Below are 23,817 nucleotides of genomic sequence, written 5' to 3'. Positions count from 1 at the left end.
CCCACTTTCTTCCTCCATCTTTAAAAAAAACATTCTCCAGATTCATCTCTACCTTACTTATAATTTTTTCTTCCATCCAATATAAATCTCCTACTCCCATAATTGCTTCTACAACATGTCTTAATCTATTTGCTACGTAGTATAATTTTATGTTTGGGAGACCCATTCCCCCCTTTTTTTGGCTTAGGTACCAATTATTTTTATTCACTCTTGCTCTCTTTTCTCCATTACAATATTTATTAATAATATTTTGCCAACTTTTTATCTCGGTTTCTGATATTTTTATAGGTAACATCCTAAATACAAAATTAATTTTAGCTAATATCTTCATTTTTATCAAAGCTATTCTCCCAAACCAAGATAAATTTAATCTTTTATATTTTTCCAATTTCTCTAGTACCTCCTTCTTTAACCTCGTTAAATTTTCCCTTTCTAAATTCTCTAGATTTTTTGTAATTTTAATTCCCAAATATTTAATCTCGTTCTTAACTTTCAATTCCATTCCCTTAACTTCCCAATCCTTTTCTTCCCTCTTAGTATAGTTAAACAACATCATCTCTGATTTAGACCAATTTATTTTTAACCCTGTAATTTCCTCAAATTCCCTCAACTGATATTTAATTCTTTCTAATTTTCTTAATGGATTCTTAATGGTCAATAAAGTATCATCCGCAAACATGTTTAGCTTTATTTCCCTTACCTCTCCAATTCCTTCTAATTCTTTATCCTCCCTTAGTGCCTTCGCCAAAACTTCCATAACCATTACAAAAAGGACCGGCGAGAGCGGACATCCTTGTCTTGTTCCTCTGGCTAGTCGTATCTTTTCAGTAAGTCCGTCATTTACCACCACTACCGCCGTATTTTGGGAATATAGCTGTTCTATTACATTTTTAAATTTATTTCCAAATCCCAATTTATCTATAATACTCTTTAGTGCCTGCCAGCTCACACAATCAAAAGCTTTAAAAATATCTAATGCCATAATACCTGCCTTAATATTTGCTTTTTTTATTACATTTATTATATTTAAAACTCTACCCACTAAATTATGCATATGTCTTCCTACCACAAACCCACATTGATCTGCTCCTATATATTCTGCCAAGAATTTATTTAATCGTTTGGCCATAATAGATGTAAAAATTTTAGCATCCTGATTTATTAAAGAAATAGGTCTATAAGAATCGGGATTAGTCAAATCTTTATCTGGTTTTGGGATCAGAATTATCACTGAATGTTCCCATGATTCAGGTATCTTCTCTCCTGATAATATCCTATTATAAAGTTCCATTAATTTTGGAACTAGACAATCTTTGAAGACCTTATATTATTCTGGACCCAAACCATCTGCTCCTGGTGATTTACCCACTTTTAACTTATCAATAACCTCTTCAACTTCTCTTTGAGTTATTACTGACTCCATTAACTCCTTATATTCTGATTTTATTTCCTTCTTTATAAACCTTCCAATATACTCCTCCACCTTTTCTTGTTGAATTTCTTTACCCTTGTACAATTCCTGATAAAATTCCTGAAAAATTTTTATTTTAGCTTTCATTGCATGACAATAATTCCCTCGGCTATCTTTCAACGTTTCTATCCCATTCCTCCCTTTTTCTTTTTGTGTGAGCTTGGCAAGCAACCTCGAGTTCTTATCACTATTTTCAAAATATTCCCTTTTCATATACATTAAATTCTTTTGAATCTCTTCTATATTTAAATTTTCTAATTGTTTCTTCTTAGCTTGTATTTCCACTAATTTATATTTATCTTTACTTCGCCAATATCTTTCCTCCAAGTTTTTAATTTCTATCTCTAACTTTTCCTGTTCTGCACGTTGTTGTCTTTTTAAACTACATGTTTCTCTAATACAGATTCCTCTTGCTACAGCCTTCATGGTGTCCCAAATGACTGACCCAGCTGTTCCTCCTTTTTCATTAATTTCCCATGACTCCGACAGTTCCTTCCGAATTTTATCTACTATTTTATTGTATTTCAATATCTTTGTGTTCAACTTCCATCTATATGCCTCTTTATAATCTTTCTTAACTGTAAATTCTAAACTTAACAAGGCATGATCAGTTACTTTTATTACCCCCATTTCCATTTTACAAATCCTCGTTGCAAAGTCTTTTGAAACAAATATATGATCTATCCTGGAGTATGTATGATGAACTGGGGAAAAATATGAGAATCCAGGCCTATTCCCGTTAAGTAAGCGCCACGAATCTAAATAATCATTTTCTTTTATTAATTTATTCAATATAGTCATATTGTTTCTCTTTTCAACATTAGTGGGATTTGACCTGTCTCTTTTATTATCCATAACCATATTAAAATCCCCCGCTAATATAACATACCCCTCCTTAAATTCTTCTATTTCTTTAAACAACTTTATAAAAAACTCTCTATGCCTCTCATTTGGGGCATAAACATTAATCAAAGTATAGACCTTTCCCTCAATTTTACCTTTTAACATAAGATATCTACCCTTATCATCCTTTTTTACCTCTTCTAATGTAAACCCACTTTTTTTTGAAATCAAAGTGGCCACTCCATTTTTTTTTGATGTCCCTAATGACTTTTCATAATAGGCTAGCCACTTTAATTTTATCATATTCGAATTCTCGGAGCCTTGGTGTGTCTCTTGGATCATTATAATATCTGATCCCTCTTTATTAAGCATTTGTTCTATTCTCTTCCTTTTCACGACTGCCCCTAAACCTTTAACATTGAGTGTTGATACCTTTATCTTTTTATCCATAATCACCCTTTTGAAATCTCTTCCGATCCCTTGTGCTCAGCAGTTCAAACTTGCTTACATAAAAACACAAACTCCATACATAAAACCCCCACCCTCCTACCCCAATCCCTCCTCCCCTACCTTCCCCCCCTCCCCACCCCCCCACTCTAATCCCCCCCCCATATCCCCGTGAGTCTAGTACTCCAGCCATCTACTTTAAAGGGGGAGGGGGGAGGCAGTGCTGTGCCTGGCCGGCAGATTTCTATATTAGCATTTTTATTTGCAATTATCTCCAAACATAATTAACAATTCTCTTACTCTCCAGATGTCCCAGCCTCATTCCCTCCCCCACCCACTCCAGCCCCATCTGCTTCCCCATCCAGACCCAGCCTCTTCAGCAAATCTTTACCTTGATCCAATGAGGTTACTCTGTGTTCCCTCCTCCCATATGTAAATCTTAAAAAAAACCGGGTAACCCCATGCATAAGGAATTTCATTCTTCATTAATGTTTCCATTATTAGTTTAAGACTACTTCTCCAATTTAATGTACGTTGAGAAAGATCATTGTAAATTTACACTGGTTTGCCTTTATATTATATCTGATTCTTAAATCTCAATTCTTTCATAATTTGCTTTTTTTTATAATAATTACCAAATTTCACCAAAATGTCTCTTGCCCCTTTGTGGTTTTGCCCCCCCACACGCTGGACTCGATCCGGATCCAATCCGTCTATTGATATATCGGCATCAGCTCCTTGAACCAGTTCACGATGATTTCTCTAAGATCTTCTCCCTGCGACTCCTTTAGCTGCTTTATTCAAAAAGTAGATCTACTAGATTAATCTTCCGAGGCAATCGATCACAGTACCCATTCTTTAAATTGTATATTAGTTGATTTCTCAAAAGCCTCTTATTCCTTCTGGTCCAAGTCCGCTTTAGCCTCTATCTTTTTGATCTTATCCGAATTCCACCTTTTTTATCCGCTAAATACACAATTAATGTCTAAATTCACTCATATGCTGATCCATTTTTTTTAAAATATAACAATGTTATTTTCAGCTATAATGGGCCTGATCTCCATCAACGAGGGAGGGTTACTACCACTTTCTCCTCCTTCAGTCATATTTTTTCTTTATTTGGTATTGTATCCAAAGGGACTGGGTCTTTATCTTCCTCCTCTTGCTCAACTCCAGGGGCTGTCCTTTCCAGGAGGGAGAGGCATGCCGAATTATGATTTGAAAGTTCCTTTTTTTTTTATAATTTGAAGGTTTCTTATTTTTTTTTTTTTCTTCTTTTTTTCTTTTTTCTTTTTTTTTTTTCTTTTTCTTTTTTTGTATATTAAGCTTTGCCCAACTTTTGATCTTTCTTTTAATGTTAGGCATGGGACTCTTCTGGGTAGGGCATAAATCTTAGAGTGTAACTCGCTTCCTTAGCAACTTATGCTGGCTTCTCTGTTATATATCAAACACTTTTTCTTTCTTCATGAGGGGGGGGAATATCCAGTTCACAACAGCATTCACTAGAGGGGATCAGTTTAATCATTCGCAGCCTCTCAGCTTCCCACATCTCCCTCACCGAATGCCGAATGCAGCTTCTTCCACCTTCTCTCCCCCCCTTCTCACCACGCCAATAAATCCAATCAACAACTTCCACCTTACAAAGCCAGCATTTCAATCTTTCCCATGTGAGATAAGAATGAAAGGTTATAACACAAATCAATGTCCAGCAAGCATAAATTCCTTCTTTTTAAACTGCGTCAGTGTTACTTTCGGTTTCGATCGTGTTGCCGTTTATACAGACATTGTATTAAATATCAATCATCTCACCTCCCTTCTTCAAATCTCTCAGCTTTTCCAGCTCCTGTGACTTTTATAATCATTTTCTGTCGTTTGCTCAAAGATTTATGCCCATTAGAAGAGAGATAATTGCTTTTTCCGGCAAACGCCGCTTAGAGCCTCAGAAGAAACCCGCCATTGCTCAGGCGGCCAGCTCCGCCCCCCACCCAGTTCAGCTGTAGTGGAGCGCTTTACCCCTGCAGAAGGGTAACTTTTGGAACGGCAAGGTTCAGGATCAGTTTAGAAAACCATTTTATTTATTTAATTGTGGAATTTATGCGCTGCACTTTGGCAAGGGCTCTCAGAGAGGCTAACAAATCCTAAAATAAAATTAACACACCATATTTAGTTATACTTAGACCCTTTGACCTGTTTCACACATAATGCTTCATGGCTTGTTTAATCCATAAATTGGCAGGCCTGCACTGAAGCAAGCCTTGGGTTAAAACTTTTGAGTTGTTTGTCCCTCAACAACCCAGAGTTCTGGGTTTGGATGTCACATCAAACAGCCCAGGAATGGGGCATTCCTGGGTTGTTTATGGAAGCTGATGCAAAGCAGAAATGGTGAGCGGGCAGGAGGCTGCATGGTCACTCATTACTGCATGGTCCCAACTAACTATAGGTTGTTTAACCCATAGTTGCTACATGCAAAATGGGGTTTTGAAATCAATGGGACTTGACTCCCATTCATTTCAATGAGTCTAGTCCAAGTATGACTCAACTTGAATCCAGCCCTAGTAACAAATAAGTGCAGCACACATTAAAAGCCAGCAAAACCACTAAAACCAGCCAGCTGATATTCCAGAAGGGTGCTTCCAGGAGAGGCTCTGATGGTGCCGTCAGCCTGCCTTATTTATGGGAATTTACAGGGGGTCCAATTGACAACGTCTTCCCTTCGTGGCCCTCCCTGGTTTTCCCACCACTTCTCACTGCAGACAATCCATTAAGGAGAAAAAAGACAAATAGTTGTCCAGGGCCTTCTGGTTATTTCTGCCAGGACTCCTCTGTCTGGAGGCACCGGAAGGCCTGGAGAAGTAAAAGAGACCCTGGGCCTGAAGCTGCAAGGACCAGGTGAGCCTCGGTGGGATGGGCACTCGTGGGCCATGAACCCAGTGGCTGACCATGAGCAACTCACTCTCAGCCTCAGTTCCCCCTCTGTAAAATGGGGATAATCATAGTTATTACAGAGTTGGGACAGTGAATGTTAATACAGTCATGACTTCCGCATACTCAGAGCACTAAGCAGACACCTTACATTCATTTCATCAGATGAAGGGGTTCATGTTCAGCCTTCCACCCCACCGCGGAATCTATTAAGTCTCCTCCTTCACAAATCTTTTTCCTAGGCCCTTTCCCCAAACCAGCTCCCTAAATTATACAGCCAGAGTCAAGTGTACATACACATTCCTGCGTTTTTATTCAATTTCCATCTCTCATCCTAGCTGAAGTTTTCCAACTCCTGAATTCAGATTTGGGAGTTCAGTTTCTCTCCCCATAGCCAATCCCGTTTTCCCTTGACCCAACTTACCCAGCTCCTTCTGCACATGTTGGGGGAGGCCCAGAACAGTCGTCCTCCGCTCCCGCCTCCTCTTCTCACCCTTTCCGGAGGACTTGGGGAACGAATCGTGCGGCCGAAACGTGGAGCCTGGAAGGCAGGCAGAGGGGGGAAGGGGTGAATTAGGCTGAATTAAAATCAGCAAAAAAGACTCAGGTGGCTGGCAGGAACTACTAAGGCTGTTCAAGTAGCTAAAGGGTGGCTGCAGAAAAGAGGGTTGTAACCTATTCTTTATCATCCAAGCCTGGAGCTCACGAAACAGGCTTCAGTTTCGTGAAGGCAGGTTTTGGTTGAACATCAGGGGGAAAAATCCTACTGGTCTGAGCAGACAGACAGAAGAGCCAGCTGTCTAGGAAGTGCTGAGTTCTCTGTCGCTGGAGGTCTTCAAGCAGAGAATGGACAGCCATCTGCCAGAGATGCCTTAAATAGGGTTCCTGCACCAGAAGGGGGTTGGACTCAACGGCAGGGTGACCATATGAAAAGGAGGACAGGGCTCCTGTATCTTTAACAGTTGCATTGAATTTCAGCAGGTGTCATTTGTATATATGGAGAACTTGTTGAAATTCCCTCTTCATCACCACAGTTAAAGCTGCAGGTGCCCTGCCCTCTTTTAAATCTGGTCACTCTAGTCTAGCTCCTGCAACTTTAACTGTGGTGATGAAGAGGGAGTTTCAACAGGTTCTCCATATAGACAAGTGACACCTGCTGAAATTCCCTTTTCTATGCAACTGTTAAAGATCCAGGAGCCCTGTCCTCTTTTTCATAGGGTCACCCTACTCAACGGCCCCCTTCCAACTCCAGGGTTCTCAGAAAAGAGAGCTAAACTCCAACTGCTCAGGCTCAGGGAAGCAGCTCTGTCCTGCCTTGATGTGGGGATTCTTACGAGGCAGGCCCGGAATGGGAGGGGAAGGCAGGCCCCAGCCCAAATGTAGAAGGCTTTACAGACCCTGATACCCCAAGCCCAGCTTCCGACTCCTCTGGGCCCCCGCGATGTTCCCCAGCCCAGGACGCCTCTGCCTCCGGTGGTACCTTTCCGCTGAATCATCTCCGAGCGGATGGAGAGGGCGTCCTCGGAGGTCGTCTCCGTTGTGCAGGACGGAGTCTGGCTTCGGAGCGAGAGGTCGTCGCCCTCCGTGGACGAGCGGGAAGACTGCATGCCGAAGCGGGAGGGAAAGAGCGGAGAGGGTGAATCCCCAAAGCCCCCAACCACCCCTTCATGCCCCCAGTCATGTCTTAAAAGCTGCTCATCATCATTTTGAAGGTGTCCCTAGCAGCCCACAGGTGGATCTCACATGCATGGACATCGAACTTAGCAAGATTCCTACGAACAGGAAAGCAAGCCAGGGCAGGAGGCAGATCCGAAGATTCTGTCTAGAGGCTGCTGCAACCATGCCTCATGCCTTGCCTCCGTAAAAACAATAATATATAAAAAGCAAGAATTAATGTGGGGAGCAAGTTACAGACAAGTGCAGGAACATCCCGCCTTTCCACCAGGTGGCGCTGCTTGCCAGGAGTACTTTCATTACTAGCCAAGACCCACGTCCGCTCTCAAGGGCACAAATCCCTTTCTGATTAAAGGACCATGAAATCAGCAAAAAGAGGGCACATTAGAGGGGTGCTGACTGCCGTAATTCACATCGCACATGCCCAGAGACACCCTCCCACACCCCCAACTGGATCGGATTGCCTATGTGTTTGCTGACAAAGAATTCAAAACGGGGGGTGGTTGCCGTGAGCGAGTGCGTCCTCTTGATGCAGAAAGTGTCCAGCTTCATCCCCAGCTAACGGAGGTCAGAGGCAGCGGTATATAGGTGGCCTACACTTGAGACCCAGGGGAGATGCTGGGGCCAGGATGAGGCAAGGCGGGCCCAGGCGGAACCCCTGCTCGGACTCAGGATGGAGCAGCTTCACATGCCATCGTGGCAAGGCGACTGCCAATGCCCCGGGAGCCATTTCTCAATGGGCTGGGGTTCCTCAACTGTAGCCAGAACTGCCCACGTGCTGCAATTCCATGCCACTAAATAATGTGGCAGGATGCACAGGTTCCGGCTGAGAGTCCCACCAGATGCGGTTGGTTTTTTCAGAGCTTTCTAGTCCTTAAGGTTGTGAAGAATGTTGAAATCTCAGGTGCCAGAGGAGTGCGGCTGAGCGTTTCCAGTGCTGAGCGGGGTGGGGGGAGGCATCTCAGTGCCCTGCATGACTCCTCCGGTCTCCCCCAAGGGTGAACAAAAGCAGCAGCAGAATGCGGCGAAAATCATGAGAGTTGCAAAATAACTGATGCAAGTTTGTTCCGCTTGTGAAATCTACGCAGGTTGCAGAATTCAGTTTGGGGACACAATCTAGGCTACTGCAATGTTGGATCTGAATTTAGCATCAGCAGTACTTTTGAATACATGGCACTGATGTGGCCAGAACATACAGAGGGGTCTTTGGGACTCCAAAAAGGCCAGAGATCTATTCTGATTTCCAGAGGACTGTGATTTGCCTATTGAACAGAGTGTGGGTATGTCTATTTTTTTTAAGTGATTAAAAGCTTTTGTTGATTCAACTGATTAACAAGAGCACAGAATGACATTTAACAGTCATTTCTCAGGCCTATGTGAAACTGGAGCATGAGGAACAGGAGGTCACGCCGTGAGAGGCCAGGGGCCTGCTCTGTTGCAGTTGGGTTATCTTGGTTGGTTGTATCCCCTGAACCCCAAAATGGGCATACAAGCAAGAGCCCGGAGAGGGTGGGTGGGCAAGCAGCCTTCCAACGTGATGACTCCTGACATGAACCTACCCACTCACTGCGCTCAACATCTAAGGGAAGCTCAGAGGATGGCAACAAGGGAGAGGGCCTTTTCAGTGGTGGCCCCCGATTATGGAATGATCTCCCCGAGGAGGCTCGCCTGGCACCAACATTGTTATCTTTTCGGCGCCAGGTCAAGACTTTTCTCTTCTCCCAGGCATTTAACAGCATTTAACTAGACTAAGTTTGTTTGTTTTTTAATGGACCCCAGAACTGTTGTTGTTTAAAATGGATAGTTTTATACTGTTGTTTTTATATTTTTGATGGTTTAAAATTCTGCATACTTTTTTTTAATGTCCACTGTTTTTAACTTTTGTAAACCGCCCAGAGAGCTTCGGCTATGAAGTGGTGTATAAATTTAATAAATAAATAAATTTGATAATAAATAAATAAATAAATAAATAAATAAATACAACGCCTACCCTCCCAAACTCTCAGCATGTCAATTGCCTCTGCTGGTTGGGGGTGATGGGAGTTGAAATCCAATGCACTGGGAAGGTGTCAGGATGAGGAAGGCTGGCTAAAGCCAATATACTCCAGAAAGAGGGACCTGGGAGGAGCAGGAGATAGGGGGCGGGAGGCCGGCCTTCGTCATGGGGGGTGGAGGTTCTTGTGGGAGTGACCAGCCCGGAGAAGGGAAGGGAAGTTGCTGGAAGGCTCAGGGACAAAGTGCAGCTGATTACAGCCAAGATAAATAGAAGAGGAGAAACAGCAGAGGACAGGAACAAGGTGATGGGGTCTCTATTTGCAGAATTCCTTCCCCAGGCAGAGCAGGGGGGAACCACCCCCAACCCCATTCCAGGGTCCTTCAGCACAAGAGCATGACTTTGTATGGTGCAAAATTGGGATTAGCTTTTTCTTCTTTTTCTGTGAAAGCATGAAAGAAGCACCAATATCGTATAGCACAGCCTCTCCGCGGGGCCAGAAGAACCACCTGCAGGGGGTCTCATCCACAGGGAGGCGGCGAAGACTCAACAGCAGCCTTCTCCAGATGGGTTGGATTACATATGTAATCCACAGGCCACGCTGGCTGGGGATAATGGACGCTGTAGTCCAACCCACCTGAAGGGCAACCGGTGGAGGAAGGCGGCTTCACAAGTGAGCCCCGCTGCAGCCCCGCAGGACATTCGCAGCCCCACCGCAACACTAAACCCGCCAGCCGCTTCAAGGGGAGCTGCTTACCTGGATGCTGCTGGCATCGCTGTGGTCCCAGGTCCTTTTGGTCTGCTTCTGTTTCTCTAGAAGGCAACAGCAGAAAAAGCATTGTCTGCCAGCTCGCGATGGACGGGACGCCCCCAAGTCCCGATCCAGAGTGCTGTAAGCGGTGAGCCTGAGAGTGGAAAGCGGGCGCCTTTGCCCGCCTGCCCGTCTTTCCTGCTGCCCAATGCCCCTCGGGGCGATTCTGGCTGTGACCTGGCGCAGCCCCACGAGACAGCAGTGAGAGAGCAGCAGCCATCCGCCCGGGCAAACCAGGGACACTGGACTCTGCTCGATGCTGCAACTCGCTTGTCTGTTCTGCGCAGCTGCAAACACTTTTGCAGGGTTGGGAAATGCAGTTGGGTCTCTGCTATGGGCAGAAGCACAATCAAAGAAGGTGGGAGGAAGACCCACCCAGAAGCCTCCATCTTTTTTTTCTGTTAAGGGGCAGTATAAAAATACTGCTAATAACAGAAATAAATGGTGTGTGTGGTGGGGGTGCAACATTCCCACGTCCACCAATGTCACCCCAGATGTGCCCAAGACAGCATCAAGTTCTTCAAAGGAAGCATTCCGTTCTAGAAAAGGGATTTGGGGTGGGGATATCTCAACCCTGGAAGAAAGGGTTGCTTCCACTCTCCCATAGATGTGGGGAGGGGGGGGGGCTGGCGCAGTGATTCAGTGGAGAAGGAGATACAGCCTGCACATGCTCATTTCAGAACTGGATCCTGGCTTTCCAAAGGGGCTCTGGACACGAGCCATGGCTCAGATTCAGTGGGACTTTAAGAGAACACCTTTCGTGAGGATGCCCAGGGTTCATAAAGCAGCACCCAAGCTTTTGAGGCACACAGCACTCTGATTCAGGCTGGATTAAAAATAAACATGTATCGGATAGAGAGGTTGTCTCTGTTTTCTCCTTTTCATTTCACTCCCCCCCGCCAACACACACCCCACCCCACCTGAAAAAAGCCTTACTGCCTGAGGAAGTGTTGTGTAACTCTAAAGCAGGGTGGGGACCCTCTAGAGGTAGGAGGGCCCAATTAAATTTCAGTGAAACCCCCTGGAGTCTGCATTTCCAGTGATGGGCGGGGCTAAGGCACTAGGGCGGAGCCAAAAGCTCAATGCTGGAAAGCCAATGGACATCACACGCCATGAAGGTCCCAGCAACACTCAAAGGGTTCAAGGGCTGAGAGACTGGTGCCGATGGTGGAAGAACTTCACCCATTTACTGGCAGCACCTGATGAAGTTCATAGAAACAGGAGCCGGCCCAACTGCCATATAGAATTTGAATTCAGCGCTCTCTATTATAACCACATCTGTGTGCAATTTAGGTTTTGGATCCCATATTAGGTCATAGTGGCTCAGTTCAGACAACACGTTAGTCAACGCTGTGTGGAAACTCCACCCAACGGTTGAGCTTTTAGGGGGTTCTCCCCACACAACATGTTCTAACTCCACTGTTGTGTGATTGCGGGGCTCCCAATGGAGTTGAGTAAAATCCATTGCAATATTTGCTTTGTAGTATCTTCCGCCCTCTCTCCTCCCCTGGTCCTACCAATGGTATCCCATCAGCCATTGCTGCAGAAAAACAATCCCGGTGGCTCTCCTAGAGTGGCACTCGCTCTTTTCGCTGCTCTTGCCAGGGAACTCTGTAGCTAGTGGGAAAAATCAACTCAATGGAGCCCTCCACACAACACGCCACACAACGGTTGTGCACGAACTCTCCTCTGCACCGCATGGATATTCAGCATGGAGTATTTTCCAAACAAACTCCACTGTGGGGTGGTGTTTTTCCACCAGACAACACATTTCTCAACAGTGGTATAAAAACTCCACCGTGGAGTTCTAAAACCACCGTTGAGAAACATGTTTTCTGAACTGAGCTACTGTCTACTAAGCCCTTAAGCACTGCTGGATTTAATGTGGTATAATATCCATTAGCTTCCAAGTACTGCAAGCATTTTCTGTTGGGATTCCATGTGAGATACATACAATTATACCTTGTAATAAAGTGTATACAGGATTTTTTTGCATACACAGTATAGTCATACATCAGATCTATTTTTTTTATCACTTTTGGTTGTTTGCATTTCCAGCTGTTGCCTTTATTTTGTTGTGTTATCAGAGCAAAGTCTCCGGAATGATGAAAAAAAGAGAGGCACTCAGAGGCAGGAGGGCCGCCTGAGCATCAATCCCCCAACTGGTACCTTGACTCTGCAAAGACTTGAGCCCAGCCTGGGCCTGGATGTGCAGCTCCTCAAGGTGTGGGGGGCGGTTGCTGGGGAAGAAAACATTGTCTGGCCGCTCGTCTCCAGCCTTGTACTGGACGCTCAGCCGCTTCTCGTTCTCCGCCTTCCCGGCACCTGGAAACACAAGAGGTTTGGGTCAGTGAGTGGAGCGTTCCACCTACCTCCGCTTGCATGGAAGGCTCCTGCTCTGCCACAATCCGTCACCCCCCAGGATTCACAAAGGGCAGGTCTGCCTTGGAAGCTGCCTTTGACCAGGTGAGGCCATTTGTCCACCTAGGGGGTCACTGCAGAGGAGCAACTTTCCATCATCCTTCCTGATGGAAGCACCAGGGTTGGAGTCGGGCCGCTTCGGCATGCAGAGTGGGTCTTCTCCCACAGTCCCAACCCACTCAAATGTCCCCAGCTACGAATTTTTGTGAACTGCCCAGAGAGCTCCGGCTATTGGGCGGTATAGAAATGTAATAAATAAATAAATAAATAAATAAAAATAAATATATAACCTAGGCTGTGGCAGGGAAAGTGCCAAATCCCACCCCCGCAAAGGAGAAAGGCCTGCAATTGTAGTTATGTGTCTTCATGGTGACCCACTCCCCCTCTTCACCTACCCTTCGAAATACAGCCCTTCATTGCAGGCGTAGCACACACTCTGTTAGTCAGGGACAAGCGCCATTTTCTCTGGGGCTCAATTGCCCCTCTGTAAATGGGGGGGTCAGCCATGATCACAACAGAGCCAATGAGACAGAGAAGGCACTGTCCCAGCTCACCACAAGACGTGGCAATGCGGACGGGTGTTAAATCAATATGATCGTTAATACTTAATAATTGTAATAAATGCTCATACTGACATAACGTCACAGTTATCAACGAAAGTAATTACCTGCATTTTAATTAAAAACACAGGAACAAGGGTCTCGGGTGTTTTACGAAAACCTCAGGATCAGTACCCTTTGGAGGAAACAAATGACCTTTGCCAGCCCCGGAACACCTCGCCTGCACGTCTTGCCCCGGACCCAGCTTTCCGTGGGCCTCAAGTGTGGAAGAAAAGGTTGGAGGAGCAGTGAACTCCTGCCTCAATGCAGAGATCAGCACTGCAGCTCAAGCCTACAGGTTACTCTAAAGTAAGTCCAACTGAGTTCAGTGAGACTTACTCCCAGTAAGTGCGTGTACAGGATCGGAGCCTTAGGCCTCTTGCTGTTATCGTGTAGGGGTGTTGGCTGATTTATTGTGCTTTATCATGTACTGCCTATGATCCACATTGGTGGACAAACAGGATTTCTGAGAACACATTTAAAAACCGCTCACGTGACTGCCGCCCCCGTGGCAGGAGAGCTCTGGCCTGTAACCATGACAGCCCTGGGGATCTTTTTACAACCCTCCGCTGGCAAAGGTGATCCGACACCGGTGTTGGCGCCCCCAGCTCCCGCTCAGCCGTGGAAGGCCGCCGGCTCCGGCAGTGCTTACGTTCCAAGCCTGTGCCTTTAAAACCAGTGTACTGAATAAGCGAAAGCACCCCAGGGCCATATCACATGACTGATAGCAGAAATATCTGTGCACCTTGCGCACGCACACACGCACAACGCCAGCCAGCCAGCCAGTCTAGCTTAAAGGGGCAGCGCTCAGCACATTCCCCACCCCCACCTACACACAGCAACCATATCCAGAATTGATAAGAGGGGATTTGGGAGTAGGGAAATGGAGCAGGAGCAGAACCAGAACAGGTGCATTCACACCTGCCTTTTCAAACAGGACACTGGTAGTCATAGAAACATAGGCCCATCTCGCTCAAGATTGCCCTGCTCTGGTGGGGGCTCTCCGGGACTTTAGGGAGAGGACTTCCTCGGCCTACCTGGAGATGCCGGAAATTGAACCGGGGGACCTTTGGCAACGCAGGAGCACAGCCATTATCTATTTGCTTGGCTGTTTGAGCTGGGGATTAAGTTGCTGCTGGCCCTCTCCGCTTTCCTTTCCCGGCATTGTGAGCGTGGAGCTGTTCTGCCTTTTGAGACGAGCACACAGCAACGACTCCTGCCCAGGCGCCATCTCCAGAACCATCTACAATATGTCTTTAGGGCGATTCCCTCTGGGATGATCGAGAGCAGAACTAGAACTTGTAGCAGTTCTTGAAGTCCAGACCACCGCGGTTCTATACATACCCCACAAACAGGGATCCTTCTAAATTTAAACAATGACCCACTGTTAGTGCCACATGGGGTGGAAAGCCAAACACCACCAAGAGATCTTAAACAAAACAAAAGCCTAATTGTCATGTGGGCAGCAGAGTTGAGCAGGGGCTGGATCCAAAGGCTCCACAGGCCAGGGGTGCTCTACTGTGTAGGGTGACCCTATGAAAAGGAGGACCAGGCTCCTGTATCTTTAACAGTGGTCTAGAAAAGGGAATTTCAGCGGGTGTCATTTGTAGGCAACCTGGTGAAATTCCCTCTTCATCAGTTAAAGCTGCAGAAGCTATACTAGAGTGACCAGATACAAAAGAGGGCAGGGCTCCTGCAGCTTTAACTGTTGTGATGAAGAGGGAATTTCACCAGGTGTTGCAGGCATACAAATGACACCTGCTGAAATTCCCTTTTCAATACAACTCTTTAAAGATACAGGAGCCCGGTCCTCCTTTTCATATGGTCACTCTACTAGTGTGGTACAGGGACTGAGCGAGCCCCATAGAAAGGCTCGCCTTTCCACCCTAGTAGCAGGAGCTTAGATGGCTTGTTTTGCTCTGGTCTTATCTTTGTGCAACGTGACTGGAAAGAGGAAAATGTTATTCCCCCTTTTTTGCTCAGATCAAGCTCCCTTGCTTAGATTCTTCACAAAGGCAATACCTCAGTTCTCATTATATCAGAATAAGTAATCCCTCTCCTACAATTTTGGCTGCTAGAGAGACATGGCGTATAATATCACGTCAATTACAGTTTGATCCATTCTCTCATGCTAAATTGACTATATGGGGAAATCCAGATTTAAAAATTGGAAAGAAAACATTTCTTTGGAGGACATAGACAGATAAGGTGATTTTTACTTTGGATCAATTAATAGGCTCAGATGACGAGCTTTTGTCCTTTTCAGAATTGTGTGTTAAATATAATTTACCTGCTACGGCTCAATGACAATACTTGCAATTGCAACACTTGCTGGAATCTAGGTTTGGCTCAGCTGCTTTTACAGCTTCAGAGCCTCCAGCACTGTTAGAAACACTTTCAACAGCTGAACTGACACGTAGATCCACAACCCATATATATATATATAAGTATTTAATAGCACCAAGTAAATATGATACCCATAGTTTAAGACTAGATTGGAATAGAGAATCGGAGTGTCTTATCTTGCCTAACCAATGGACGGTTGCTCTAGCATCTGTATCGGAAGCTTCTATGGATCTTAGGTTACGTCTTATTCAGCAATTTTGTTTTGTTTTGGGTCTATTGGACTCCACAACGCCTTTTCAATAAGGGTTTGTCTAACTTGCATAACTGTTGGAGATGTAATGCATCTAATGCTTCTTTAAGTCATGTTTTGGCAATGCCCTGTAGTTGCCCCCTTTGGGGAGGTGGTTATAATAAGGATGAATTTTGTACTGAAACCATCTATAATACGGAATAATGTACATCTCCTCCTAAATTACCTTCTGGCTTCTTAGAAGTTAACACATGGTCAGCACAGATGGAGCTTCAGAGCCCTTATGACAGCCAAAAGACTTACATTGGAAGGAGAAATTCATATCTCCCGTAATGCAATGGATCGAGGACCTAATAACACTATCAACTTTTGAACGAGTGTTATATGGATGCAACTTGCAAGTGGATAAATATACAGATATTTGGTCTGCTTTTCTTGAAACCTTTGTATAACTCTCTCCCTTTGTTGTTGTTGAATGGTTTATATGATGGAAATGATAATTCTATATACACAATGTATGGTCAATGTAATACATTTGCATGATGTATTTTCTGTTTTGTTTTTTGATATTCACAATAAAAAAGTTTTAAAATTAAAACAAACAAACAAAAAACCCCACCGGTGTTATTTATCACATGCCTTTTGACCTGACACTCTGGGAACACCTAACCAGTTGATCCCAATTCTGGTGGCCAGGCAACTTACATGGGCTGAGACTTTCCCAAACACGAGGAAAAACATGGAAGAGTCACCAATTATCCATGGAGTGAGGCTTAAGCCTGCACATTTTCTTCTCTGTGGCTAACAGCAACTCCGAGGGAACCAATCTGAATCGGGAGGCCTGGGGAGAGGCTTAGAGCGCTATGACACACAGCCTCGATCCAACTCAGGGCCCCACCTGGCAGATTTTGCAAAAAAAGAAAAGAAAAATGGTGGTGGGAATGCCTTTAACAGAGGGCCCCGGGGTGAGGGACCTGCCCCAGAGGGAGATGAACCATGTGATGGGGTTGCCCTTTGGTGGATATAACCTCCCTTCTCCCCAAGAATGGTTTGTACATGCACCGGCTACAAATTCTCCCGTGCAGAGAGCTGCTGGGATGAGGTGCAATTAATTAGAAGTAAAATAAAACAGAAGAAAACACATCAAAGATCGATCTCACTCAGCTTTCAGTGGATGAAGTAATGTTGTGAGTCAGACCAACTGTTGGTTAATCTAGGCCAGGGCTGTTTGCTCCTGACCAAGATCCTGGCAGAGAGAAGACTTTTTCATGGCATGCTAGTGAAGCCTGTGCTTTATCAGTGGGCTGTGTCCTCTTTGGTGCCCAACAGAAGTCAGCGAGGTGCCTTGGGATGTTCACAAGCAGCCATCAAGGAATGGGCTGACTCTATGCCTGCTCTCTGGTACCCAAGAAGAGCTTCCCTTGAACATGGAGGCAGCTGTAAGCATCACCAGAAACAAACACCAAGCTACTACTTCAAACTCCTCCATGAACGGTTCAGTTTTAAAGCAGAAGTTTCATTCCAAACCCCCAGAAAGAGAGGGTTTGCTGGAAAGAGGGGCTGCAACCATCTGAAGTGACTCAGCCTCTCAAGGCCAACTATGAATTGGGCTACCAGTATCTGGCTGCTGGTAAACAACTCACTGGATTGGGTTACAACCAGGCTAGAAATTCCTTTCTATACCAGCCGTTAAAAATAATATCAATGGAGCACAAGATTTCAACAAGAGATAGGAATTGCTTTGAGCAAGGACAGATAGCAGCTTTCCCCATCCTGGTGACCTCCAGATGTTTTTGACTTCCACTCCCATCAGCCCCAGCCAGTATGGTCAAAAGTTAGGAATGCTGAGGGTTGTAATCCAAAACATCTAACGGCTACAAGTTGGGGCAGGCTGGCATATAGAAACCTAAACAACAAGACTTAAATCTTTTTTAAAAGGGAGAATCTTGCATGATTGGAAGCATCATTCTGCCGTGTCCTGTCTGAGTAGGACCAAGCAGAGATCACAGAGGGGTGAACCGGCTTCTCAAGGTCACCCAGACCCCTGCAGGCCTGGAGATGCTGACTCAACATTGGCGTTGATTCTTCCCTCCCTCCCACCGCCACACACATCTTTGTTCTCAGCCTAACAACCAGATCGATATTCATGGAGCCACCTGCTTTGCTGAAGCGTTGATCATCCATCCATTCCTTCTTCCCAGAACCAAACACAAAGCAACACAGGGCAGGTCCTCTCCCCTGCTCCACCCCGCTCCCCAATCCCATTTTCTCTCCCTAGAGGGCAAAGGCAACCTATCCAGGAAGCTTGACCCATGGAAAGCCAGGCAGCTGGGGGAGAAAACAGGGAGGTACCCAGAGGTCAAAAGGATGGCCACCTTAGGCCTAGTAGCAACATAGGTCTTACATTATCTCTTCATGGAGGCTTGCGTTGAGTAGGAAAGTGGTGTTTAATCAATTTATCGCTTAGATTAAAAATCTTTTTTAAAATGCTCCCGATTAATCAAGCAGCAAATGGCTTGCATTTTAAGTCATTCTGAATACAGGTTCTCACAGATCACAGGTGGGACAGGTACCTATTCCCTTTCTCTCCCACAGAAACCCAGCAATGCCTCTTGGAAGATCAGGTCCTTATGTATCTTCATCCAGAAACAAAGCTTTTTCGTCTTCTGAGCTATTGTGTATGGCTGCATACATTTGCATATGAATACTCAATTAACTGATCAAGCAAAAGGGGGGTGGATAAATTCCTAGAGGCAAAGGCTATCAATGGCTACTAGCCCTGATGACTGTGTGCTATCTCCAGTATTTGAGGCAGTAAGCCTGTGTGCACCAGTTGCTGGGGAACATGGGCGGGAGGGTGCTGTTGCACCATGTCTTGCTTGCTCATCCCTGGCCAATGGCTGGTTGGCCACTGTGCGAACAGAGTACTGGACTAGATGGACCCTTGGTCGGATCCAGCATGGCATTTTATTTTATTTTAAAGGTGGTGCTCACAGCTAACCAGCACTTCTCATCTTTCACAAAATTCATTCCAATCTTTTACTGCACAGCACTTGCTATTCCGTCTAGACAGGTAACACAGATCGAAAGGTGGGGACTTGCCTTACAATAAGTTCATGGAGGAAGTAGGGCTTGAACCCAAGCCACCTGGATTCCAACAGCTTTCTCCAAGAATTAGTGCTTTAGTGTCCCACTGAACCGTGTCACATATATTATGGGTTGGTTCCAAGGTATAGTCATACTTAAGAGCAGCCCCTTTGAAATCAATGGAACTGCAGTTAGTCCAGACTAGGGTAACTCCAACTGATGTCAATGGGTCCAACTCCAAGCATAACTAAAGCTGGAACTGACCGACTCACTGCCTGTAAACCTTCCAGTAGCCCTGTTTATAAGGCAGTTTTAGAAACCAGTGTTGTTATAACCAAAGAAGTCTAGGCCACATAGGAGTTCACAGCCGTGGTAAGATTTGGGGACAACACATCAGACTGATGATGAGGTCAACATTTATATCCTGCCTATTTTCTTCTTGCAAGGAACCTAAAGTGCATCCTCCTTCTCCTCCTCTCTCCCTCTTATTTTCACAACAACCCTGTGAGGTAGGTCAGGGTAAGAGCCAGTGATTGGTCTGAAGTCACCCAGTGAGCTTCATGGCTGAGGGAACACAAGAACCTGGGTCTCCCAAGTTCCAGACTACCCCGCTCACAGCCGACACTCTTATTTATTTATTAAATTTATATACCGCCCCATAGCCGAAGCTCTCTGGGAGGTTTACAAAAGTTAAAAACAGTGAACATTAAAAAGTATGCAGAATTTAAAACCATCAAAAATATAAAAACAACAGTATAAAACTATCCATTTTAAACAACAGTTCTGAGGGTCCATTAAAAAACACACAAACTTAGCATATGTTGTTAAATGCTGTTAAATGCCTGGGAGAAGAGAAAAGTCTTGAGCTGGCGCCTGAATGATAACAATGTTGGCGCCAGACAAGCCTCATCAGGGAGATCATTCTACAATTGGGAGGCCACCACTGAAAAGGCCCTCTCCCTTGTTGTCATCCTCCGAGCTTCCTTCGGAGTAGGCTCTTGGAGGAGGACCTTAGACGTTGAATGCAGTGTATGGGTAGGTTCATGTCGGGAGAGCCGTTCCGTCAGGTATTGTGGTCTCAAGCTGTGTAAGGCTTTATAGGTTAAAACCAGCACCTTGAATTGGGCTCGGAAACGTATGGGCAGCCAATGCAAGCGGGACAGAATCAGTGTTGACCACTTTGCTAGGTTAGCTCTAGCCACTGGACTGCAATGTTTCTCAACATGCAGCGAGATGCATGTTGGGCTGACCTTGCAATTTCCACCCCTTGGCCTGGAAGACCAAGAAAAGAGGGAAGCAGTTGCTGCCCCCAGCACACAACTGCTCAGTTCCTGGCAGAAGAGATTCGGCTCATCCCCTCCGCCTGCAGCAGCCAGAGAAAAACAAAATTCGAGTGGAAGAGCAGGAGGGGGGGAAGCAGAAGCAGAGAGGCTGCAGAAACACTGCAGAGGGGGCCAGACGAAAGCAGCAATGTTTCCGAGAGCATCGAACACAGGCCCCCTCCCAGGCCAAGGACACCCCCCCCCCGCTCCGACACACCACACACACAGCCTCCTGGTTCCAGCACTGGCCCAGATTAACAGCTAGGCAGCTTTCATGCTGGCTTCAGCCGTACACCCAGGGTGAGGGAGGGCGCTGGACAACAATAGGGGGTAGGAAGAGGAGGGTCCTCACTCTGCTGAGCCACAGCAAAAAATAAAAAAGGGGGGGGAGGAGGGAAGAGATGCCCCCAGCCAGAAACAGCCTGGCTCCACAGCTCCCCCCACTCCGGCCTATTTCTCCATCGCCGGTCAGGTCAGCAGATTCCAAGGACACTGGGCAAGTCCGTCAGTACACGCGTTGAGGGGGGGGGGGTTGTAACGGGGAGAGAATAAGCTAAATAACACCTTCCTGGCCTTTCACTGTACTCCAAAATCCCCCCCCAGCTGCCTAAATGCCATACCTATCCTGCGTGTGTATGTGTGTGTGTGTCCCCCCCACCGCAAATGTTTGCCCTCAAGACTCAGTGCTTCCAGGAGCACTTGCGAACGAGTCTCGCACAGTTCCCCGCGCAAGGCTTCCTCCAGAGAAAGCCCCCCCCCCAATAAAGCGGGACTGACTAACGCCCGAGCAAAGGCGCGCAGCCTGGCCCAAGGGCGCCCCCTCGGCTGCAAGCGCCCCCCCCCGAGGGCAGCAGGACTGACTCCCGAGGAGGCGGGCTCGGAGCTGGGCCCCCGCCAGGCCAGCTGCGCGCACAGGCTGCCGGGGAGCCCATCCCCGCGGAAGAGCCGGGCGAGCCCCGTCCTGCGCCGCCGTCCTCGGGAGGAAGTTCGGCCACCCCGAAAGGCGCGGGGCGGGGGCGAGCTCCCATCCCAGCCGCCGAGGCGGGTCGGAGCCGGCGGCTCTCTCCTCGACGGCCGCCGGCGGGGCGTCTCCAAGCCAACGGCGCGCGCAGCTCACCCTTCTTCTTGAAGAGCGCCAGCAGCGAAGGGAGGTTCCTCCCGAGGAAGACCACCATCACGCCGCCGAGGCCCCGCTCGCCGGCCCGGGCGAGCTCCGAGCGAGCGAGCGAGCGAGGGCTGCTCCTCTTCCGCCGCCGCTCAGCCCAGCCTCGACGGGGAGGCGCAGCACCGCCGAAGCCCACGCCTGGTCCCGTTCTCCTTCAGCATCGCTCGTCCGCCTCCCTCGCCGGGGCGGGTAAGGCGGAGGGAGGGAGGGAAAGAGGGAAGGACCAGCGCTGCAGCTTCGCCCCGGGAGGGTGCGGGGACTGAAAGGGAGGGAGGGAGCGAGGGGAGGAGATGGCTGCCGTCGGAAGCGGCCCGAGAAGGAGGCGGGGGTCTCTTGCGCGCGCTCCTTGGCTGCGCGGCCCCTCCCGCACCAGCCCTTCCGATTGCGCGGGGTCAGCGGGTGGGTGATGGGAGAGAGCGCAGCGGCCTCTCCAGGCCCCAGTGCAGAGGCTCCGCTCCTGCGAATTCCCACCAGCCAGCGAACCTGATTCCAAATTGCTGTTGCTTTTAAAGCACCCCCTCCCTCCCAGCCTGTGAGAGCCGCTTCCATCGTGACGGGCTTTTTTGCAGGTGTGCTAAAATGCTTTTAGGAGAGAAGTTGTTGGATTCCAGCTCCCATCAGCCCCAGCCAGCATACCCGAGGGTCAGGGAAGATGGGAGTTGTAGCCCCACAATATTTTGAGGGCAACAGGCTCCCCATAATCTTGGAAATGTAAAAGCATTAATAGACATGGATTTGTTTGTTTGTTAGCAAACAGGGGTATCCCACAGGTTTGGGGCAGCTTCATAGGAGCATCACCGCTTGTACCATCACAGATAACGGCGACAGTATTTTCATATCTCCCCGTGTCACCTGAAATGTGTCTCCATTCCTGTAATTAAAGCCCAGCAAGCATACAATAAACAAGCTGAGAGGTACACGTGCATGTGTGAATCCATTGCAGGCTTTAGAAAGCCTAGCTTGGCTGCCACCCCCCAATGGAGCTGTATTTTCAGAGACAAATTTGGCACTGTGGAATTGTGTGGAAAAGTGAAGCAGGAGTGAACTTCAGCTGTCCGCCCTCCTGAAGGCGGCACAGCGGGTCCCACAGTGGGGGAGACACCACTCCAAGCCCTCTGCAAATGGAAGCCTGTGCAAGATCCCACAACTGGGTTCAGGCAGGGGGGAGGCAGGGGAGGGGGACAACTTCACCGCCCTGCTGCCCTCCCGGACCGGTTGCCATCAGGAGAGACAGCACTGCCAAGCTCAGGAGCTAAGAAGGGAGGAGAGGTTTTCTATGATGACTGCAAATAAGCGCAAGGTAAAAGAAGCCTTCCTCACCTGGTGCCTTGCAGATGTTTTGGACTACAGCTCCCATCACCCTTGACCCATGCTGGTTGGGGCTGCTGGGGGTTCCCATCCAAAACATCTGGAGGGCATCAGATTGCCTAGTCCTGGTTTACACTCTTCTGGGGAAGCTCTCAGACAGAACAAGAAAATCAAAACAATGACAAGACAAAACAGAAAAACAAAGCAAGGATGGAAAAGGCCCAGGAAAATAAAAAAAAGAGTTGCTTGACTTCAAAACGACATCAAGGTTAGCACCAGCAATCCTCCATGCAAAGAATATTCCACAAATGTAGCACCACTATGAGAAGGCCTTTTCCCTAGTCACAGCGGCAGCATGCTGGTGGGGATACTGAAGGGGGGGGGGCTGTTTTGGCATAGGAGAGGATTTTGGAGAGAAAGCAGGGATGGGGTCAGTGGCAGAGAAGTGGGAGCTGCACAGACACAGTGGTAATTGAGAGACTGGCAACTGAGGGCCAGTAACGGTGCTGGTGACGGGCAAGATGTGGAAGGGTGTGTATGTGCTGCATTTGGGTGGGCGGCAAGAAATTACATTTGGAGGTTAACTGCTGGCCCTATTGTTTCCCTCACCCGTCAAAACTGGCCATTGCTTTTTAAAATAAAAACTTATAATCTGGGCCCTCAACGTCTGCTGGGATGGAGGTGGAGAGAGGTCGCCCCCCCCCCCCAATCCATTTAAATTTGACACATTAACCTGAGTATCCAGCAGCTCTGCAAAAGGATTGATGAAAGCAGCCTTCCCTAATCTGGCACCCTCCAGGTATGTTGGACTATGGCTTCCATCAGACCAGCCAGCATGGCTGGGGCTTGTGAGGGGTGTAGTCCAATGCCTCTGGGGGTCCCCCAGTTGGGGAAGACAAGATTAAAACAACTCAGAGCTTTTGAATGGTGCTGTTCTTCCACCTCAGAACTTATGATGTGATAAGACTGCTTCCAAACAAGTGCAGGGTAATTTCTTTTCACCATAGATTGATCTCAGACACCAGGTACCAGGAACGAGGTACTGGGAGTCCAAAAGTGAGGAATCTCTGCATGCACCTTTCTCTTTAGCAATTCACTGTGGCTGTGGATGCTTCAGCTTCTGGGGCTTCCTGCGTCGGGACTGAGTCTCCCATTTCT

The 23,817-nt window shown here is 47.2% G+C and overlaps 1 protein-coding gene across 1 annotated transcript in view; it reads right to left on the bottom strand.

Moving 5' to 3' along the window:
- The window catches only part of NHSL3 (NHS like 3), a 34,619-nt gene extending 13,258 nt beyond the window's left edge, over positions 1–21,361 (bottom strand). The window contains exons 1-5 of the mRNA XM_063139815.1: positions 21,304–21,361; positions 12,331–12,486; positions 10,108–10,163; positions 7,164–7,284; positions 6,108–6,224 (exon numbers count right to left, since the gene is read on the bottom strand). Of these exons, the coding sequence (XP_062995885.1) occupies positions 6,108–6,224; positions 7,164–7,284; positions 10,108–10,163; positions 12,331–12,486; positions 21,304–21,361 (508 nt within the window). The remainder of the gene's footprint in view (positions 1–6,107; positions 6,225–7,163; positions 7,285–10,107; positions 10,164–12,330; positions 12,487–21,303) is intronic.
- Positions 21,362–23,817: the final 2,456 nt, after the last annotated feature.

The sequence above is a fragment of the Elgaria multicarinata genome, chromosome 13 (genome assembly GCF_023053635.1).
Source record: "Elgaria multicarinata webbii isolate HBS135686 ecotype San Diego chromosome 13, rElgMul1.1.pri, whole genome shotgun sequence".
Lineage (NCBI taxonomy): Eukaryota > Metazoa > Chordata > Lepidosauria > Squamata > Anguidae > Elgaria > Elgaria multicarinata.
Note: the sequence above shows the minus strand (reverse complement) of the source record. Positions and strands in the feature narration are given on the sequence as shown.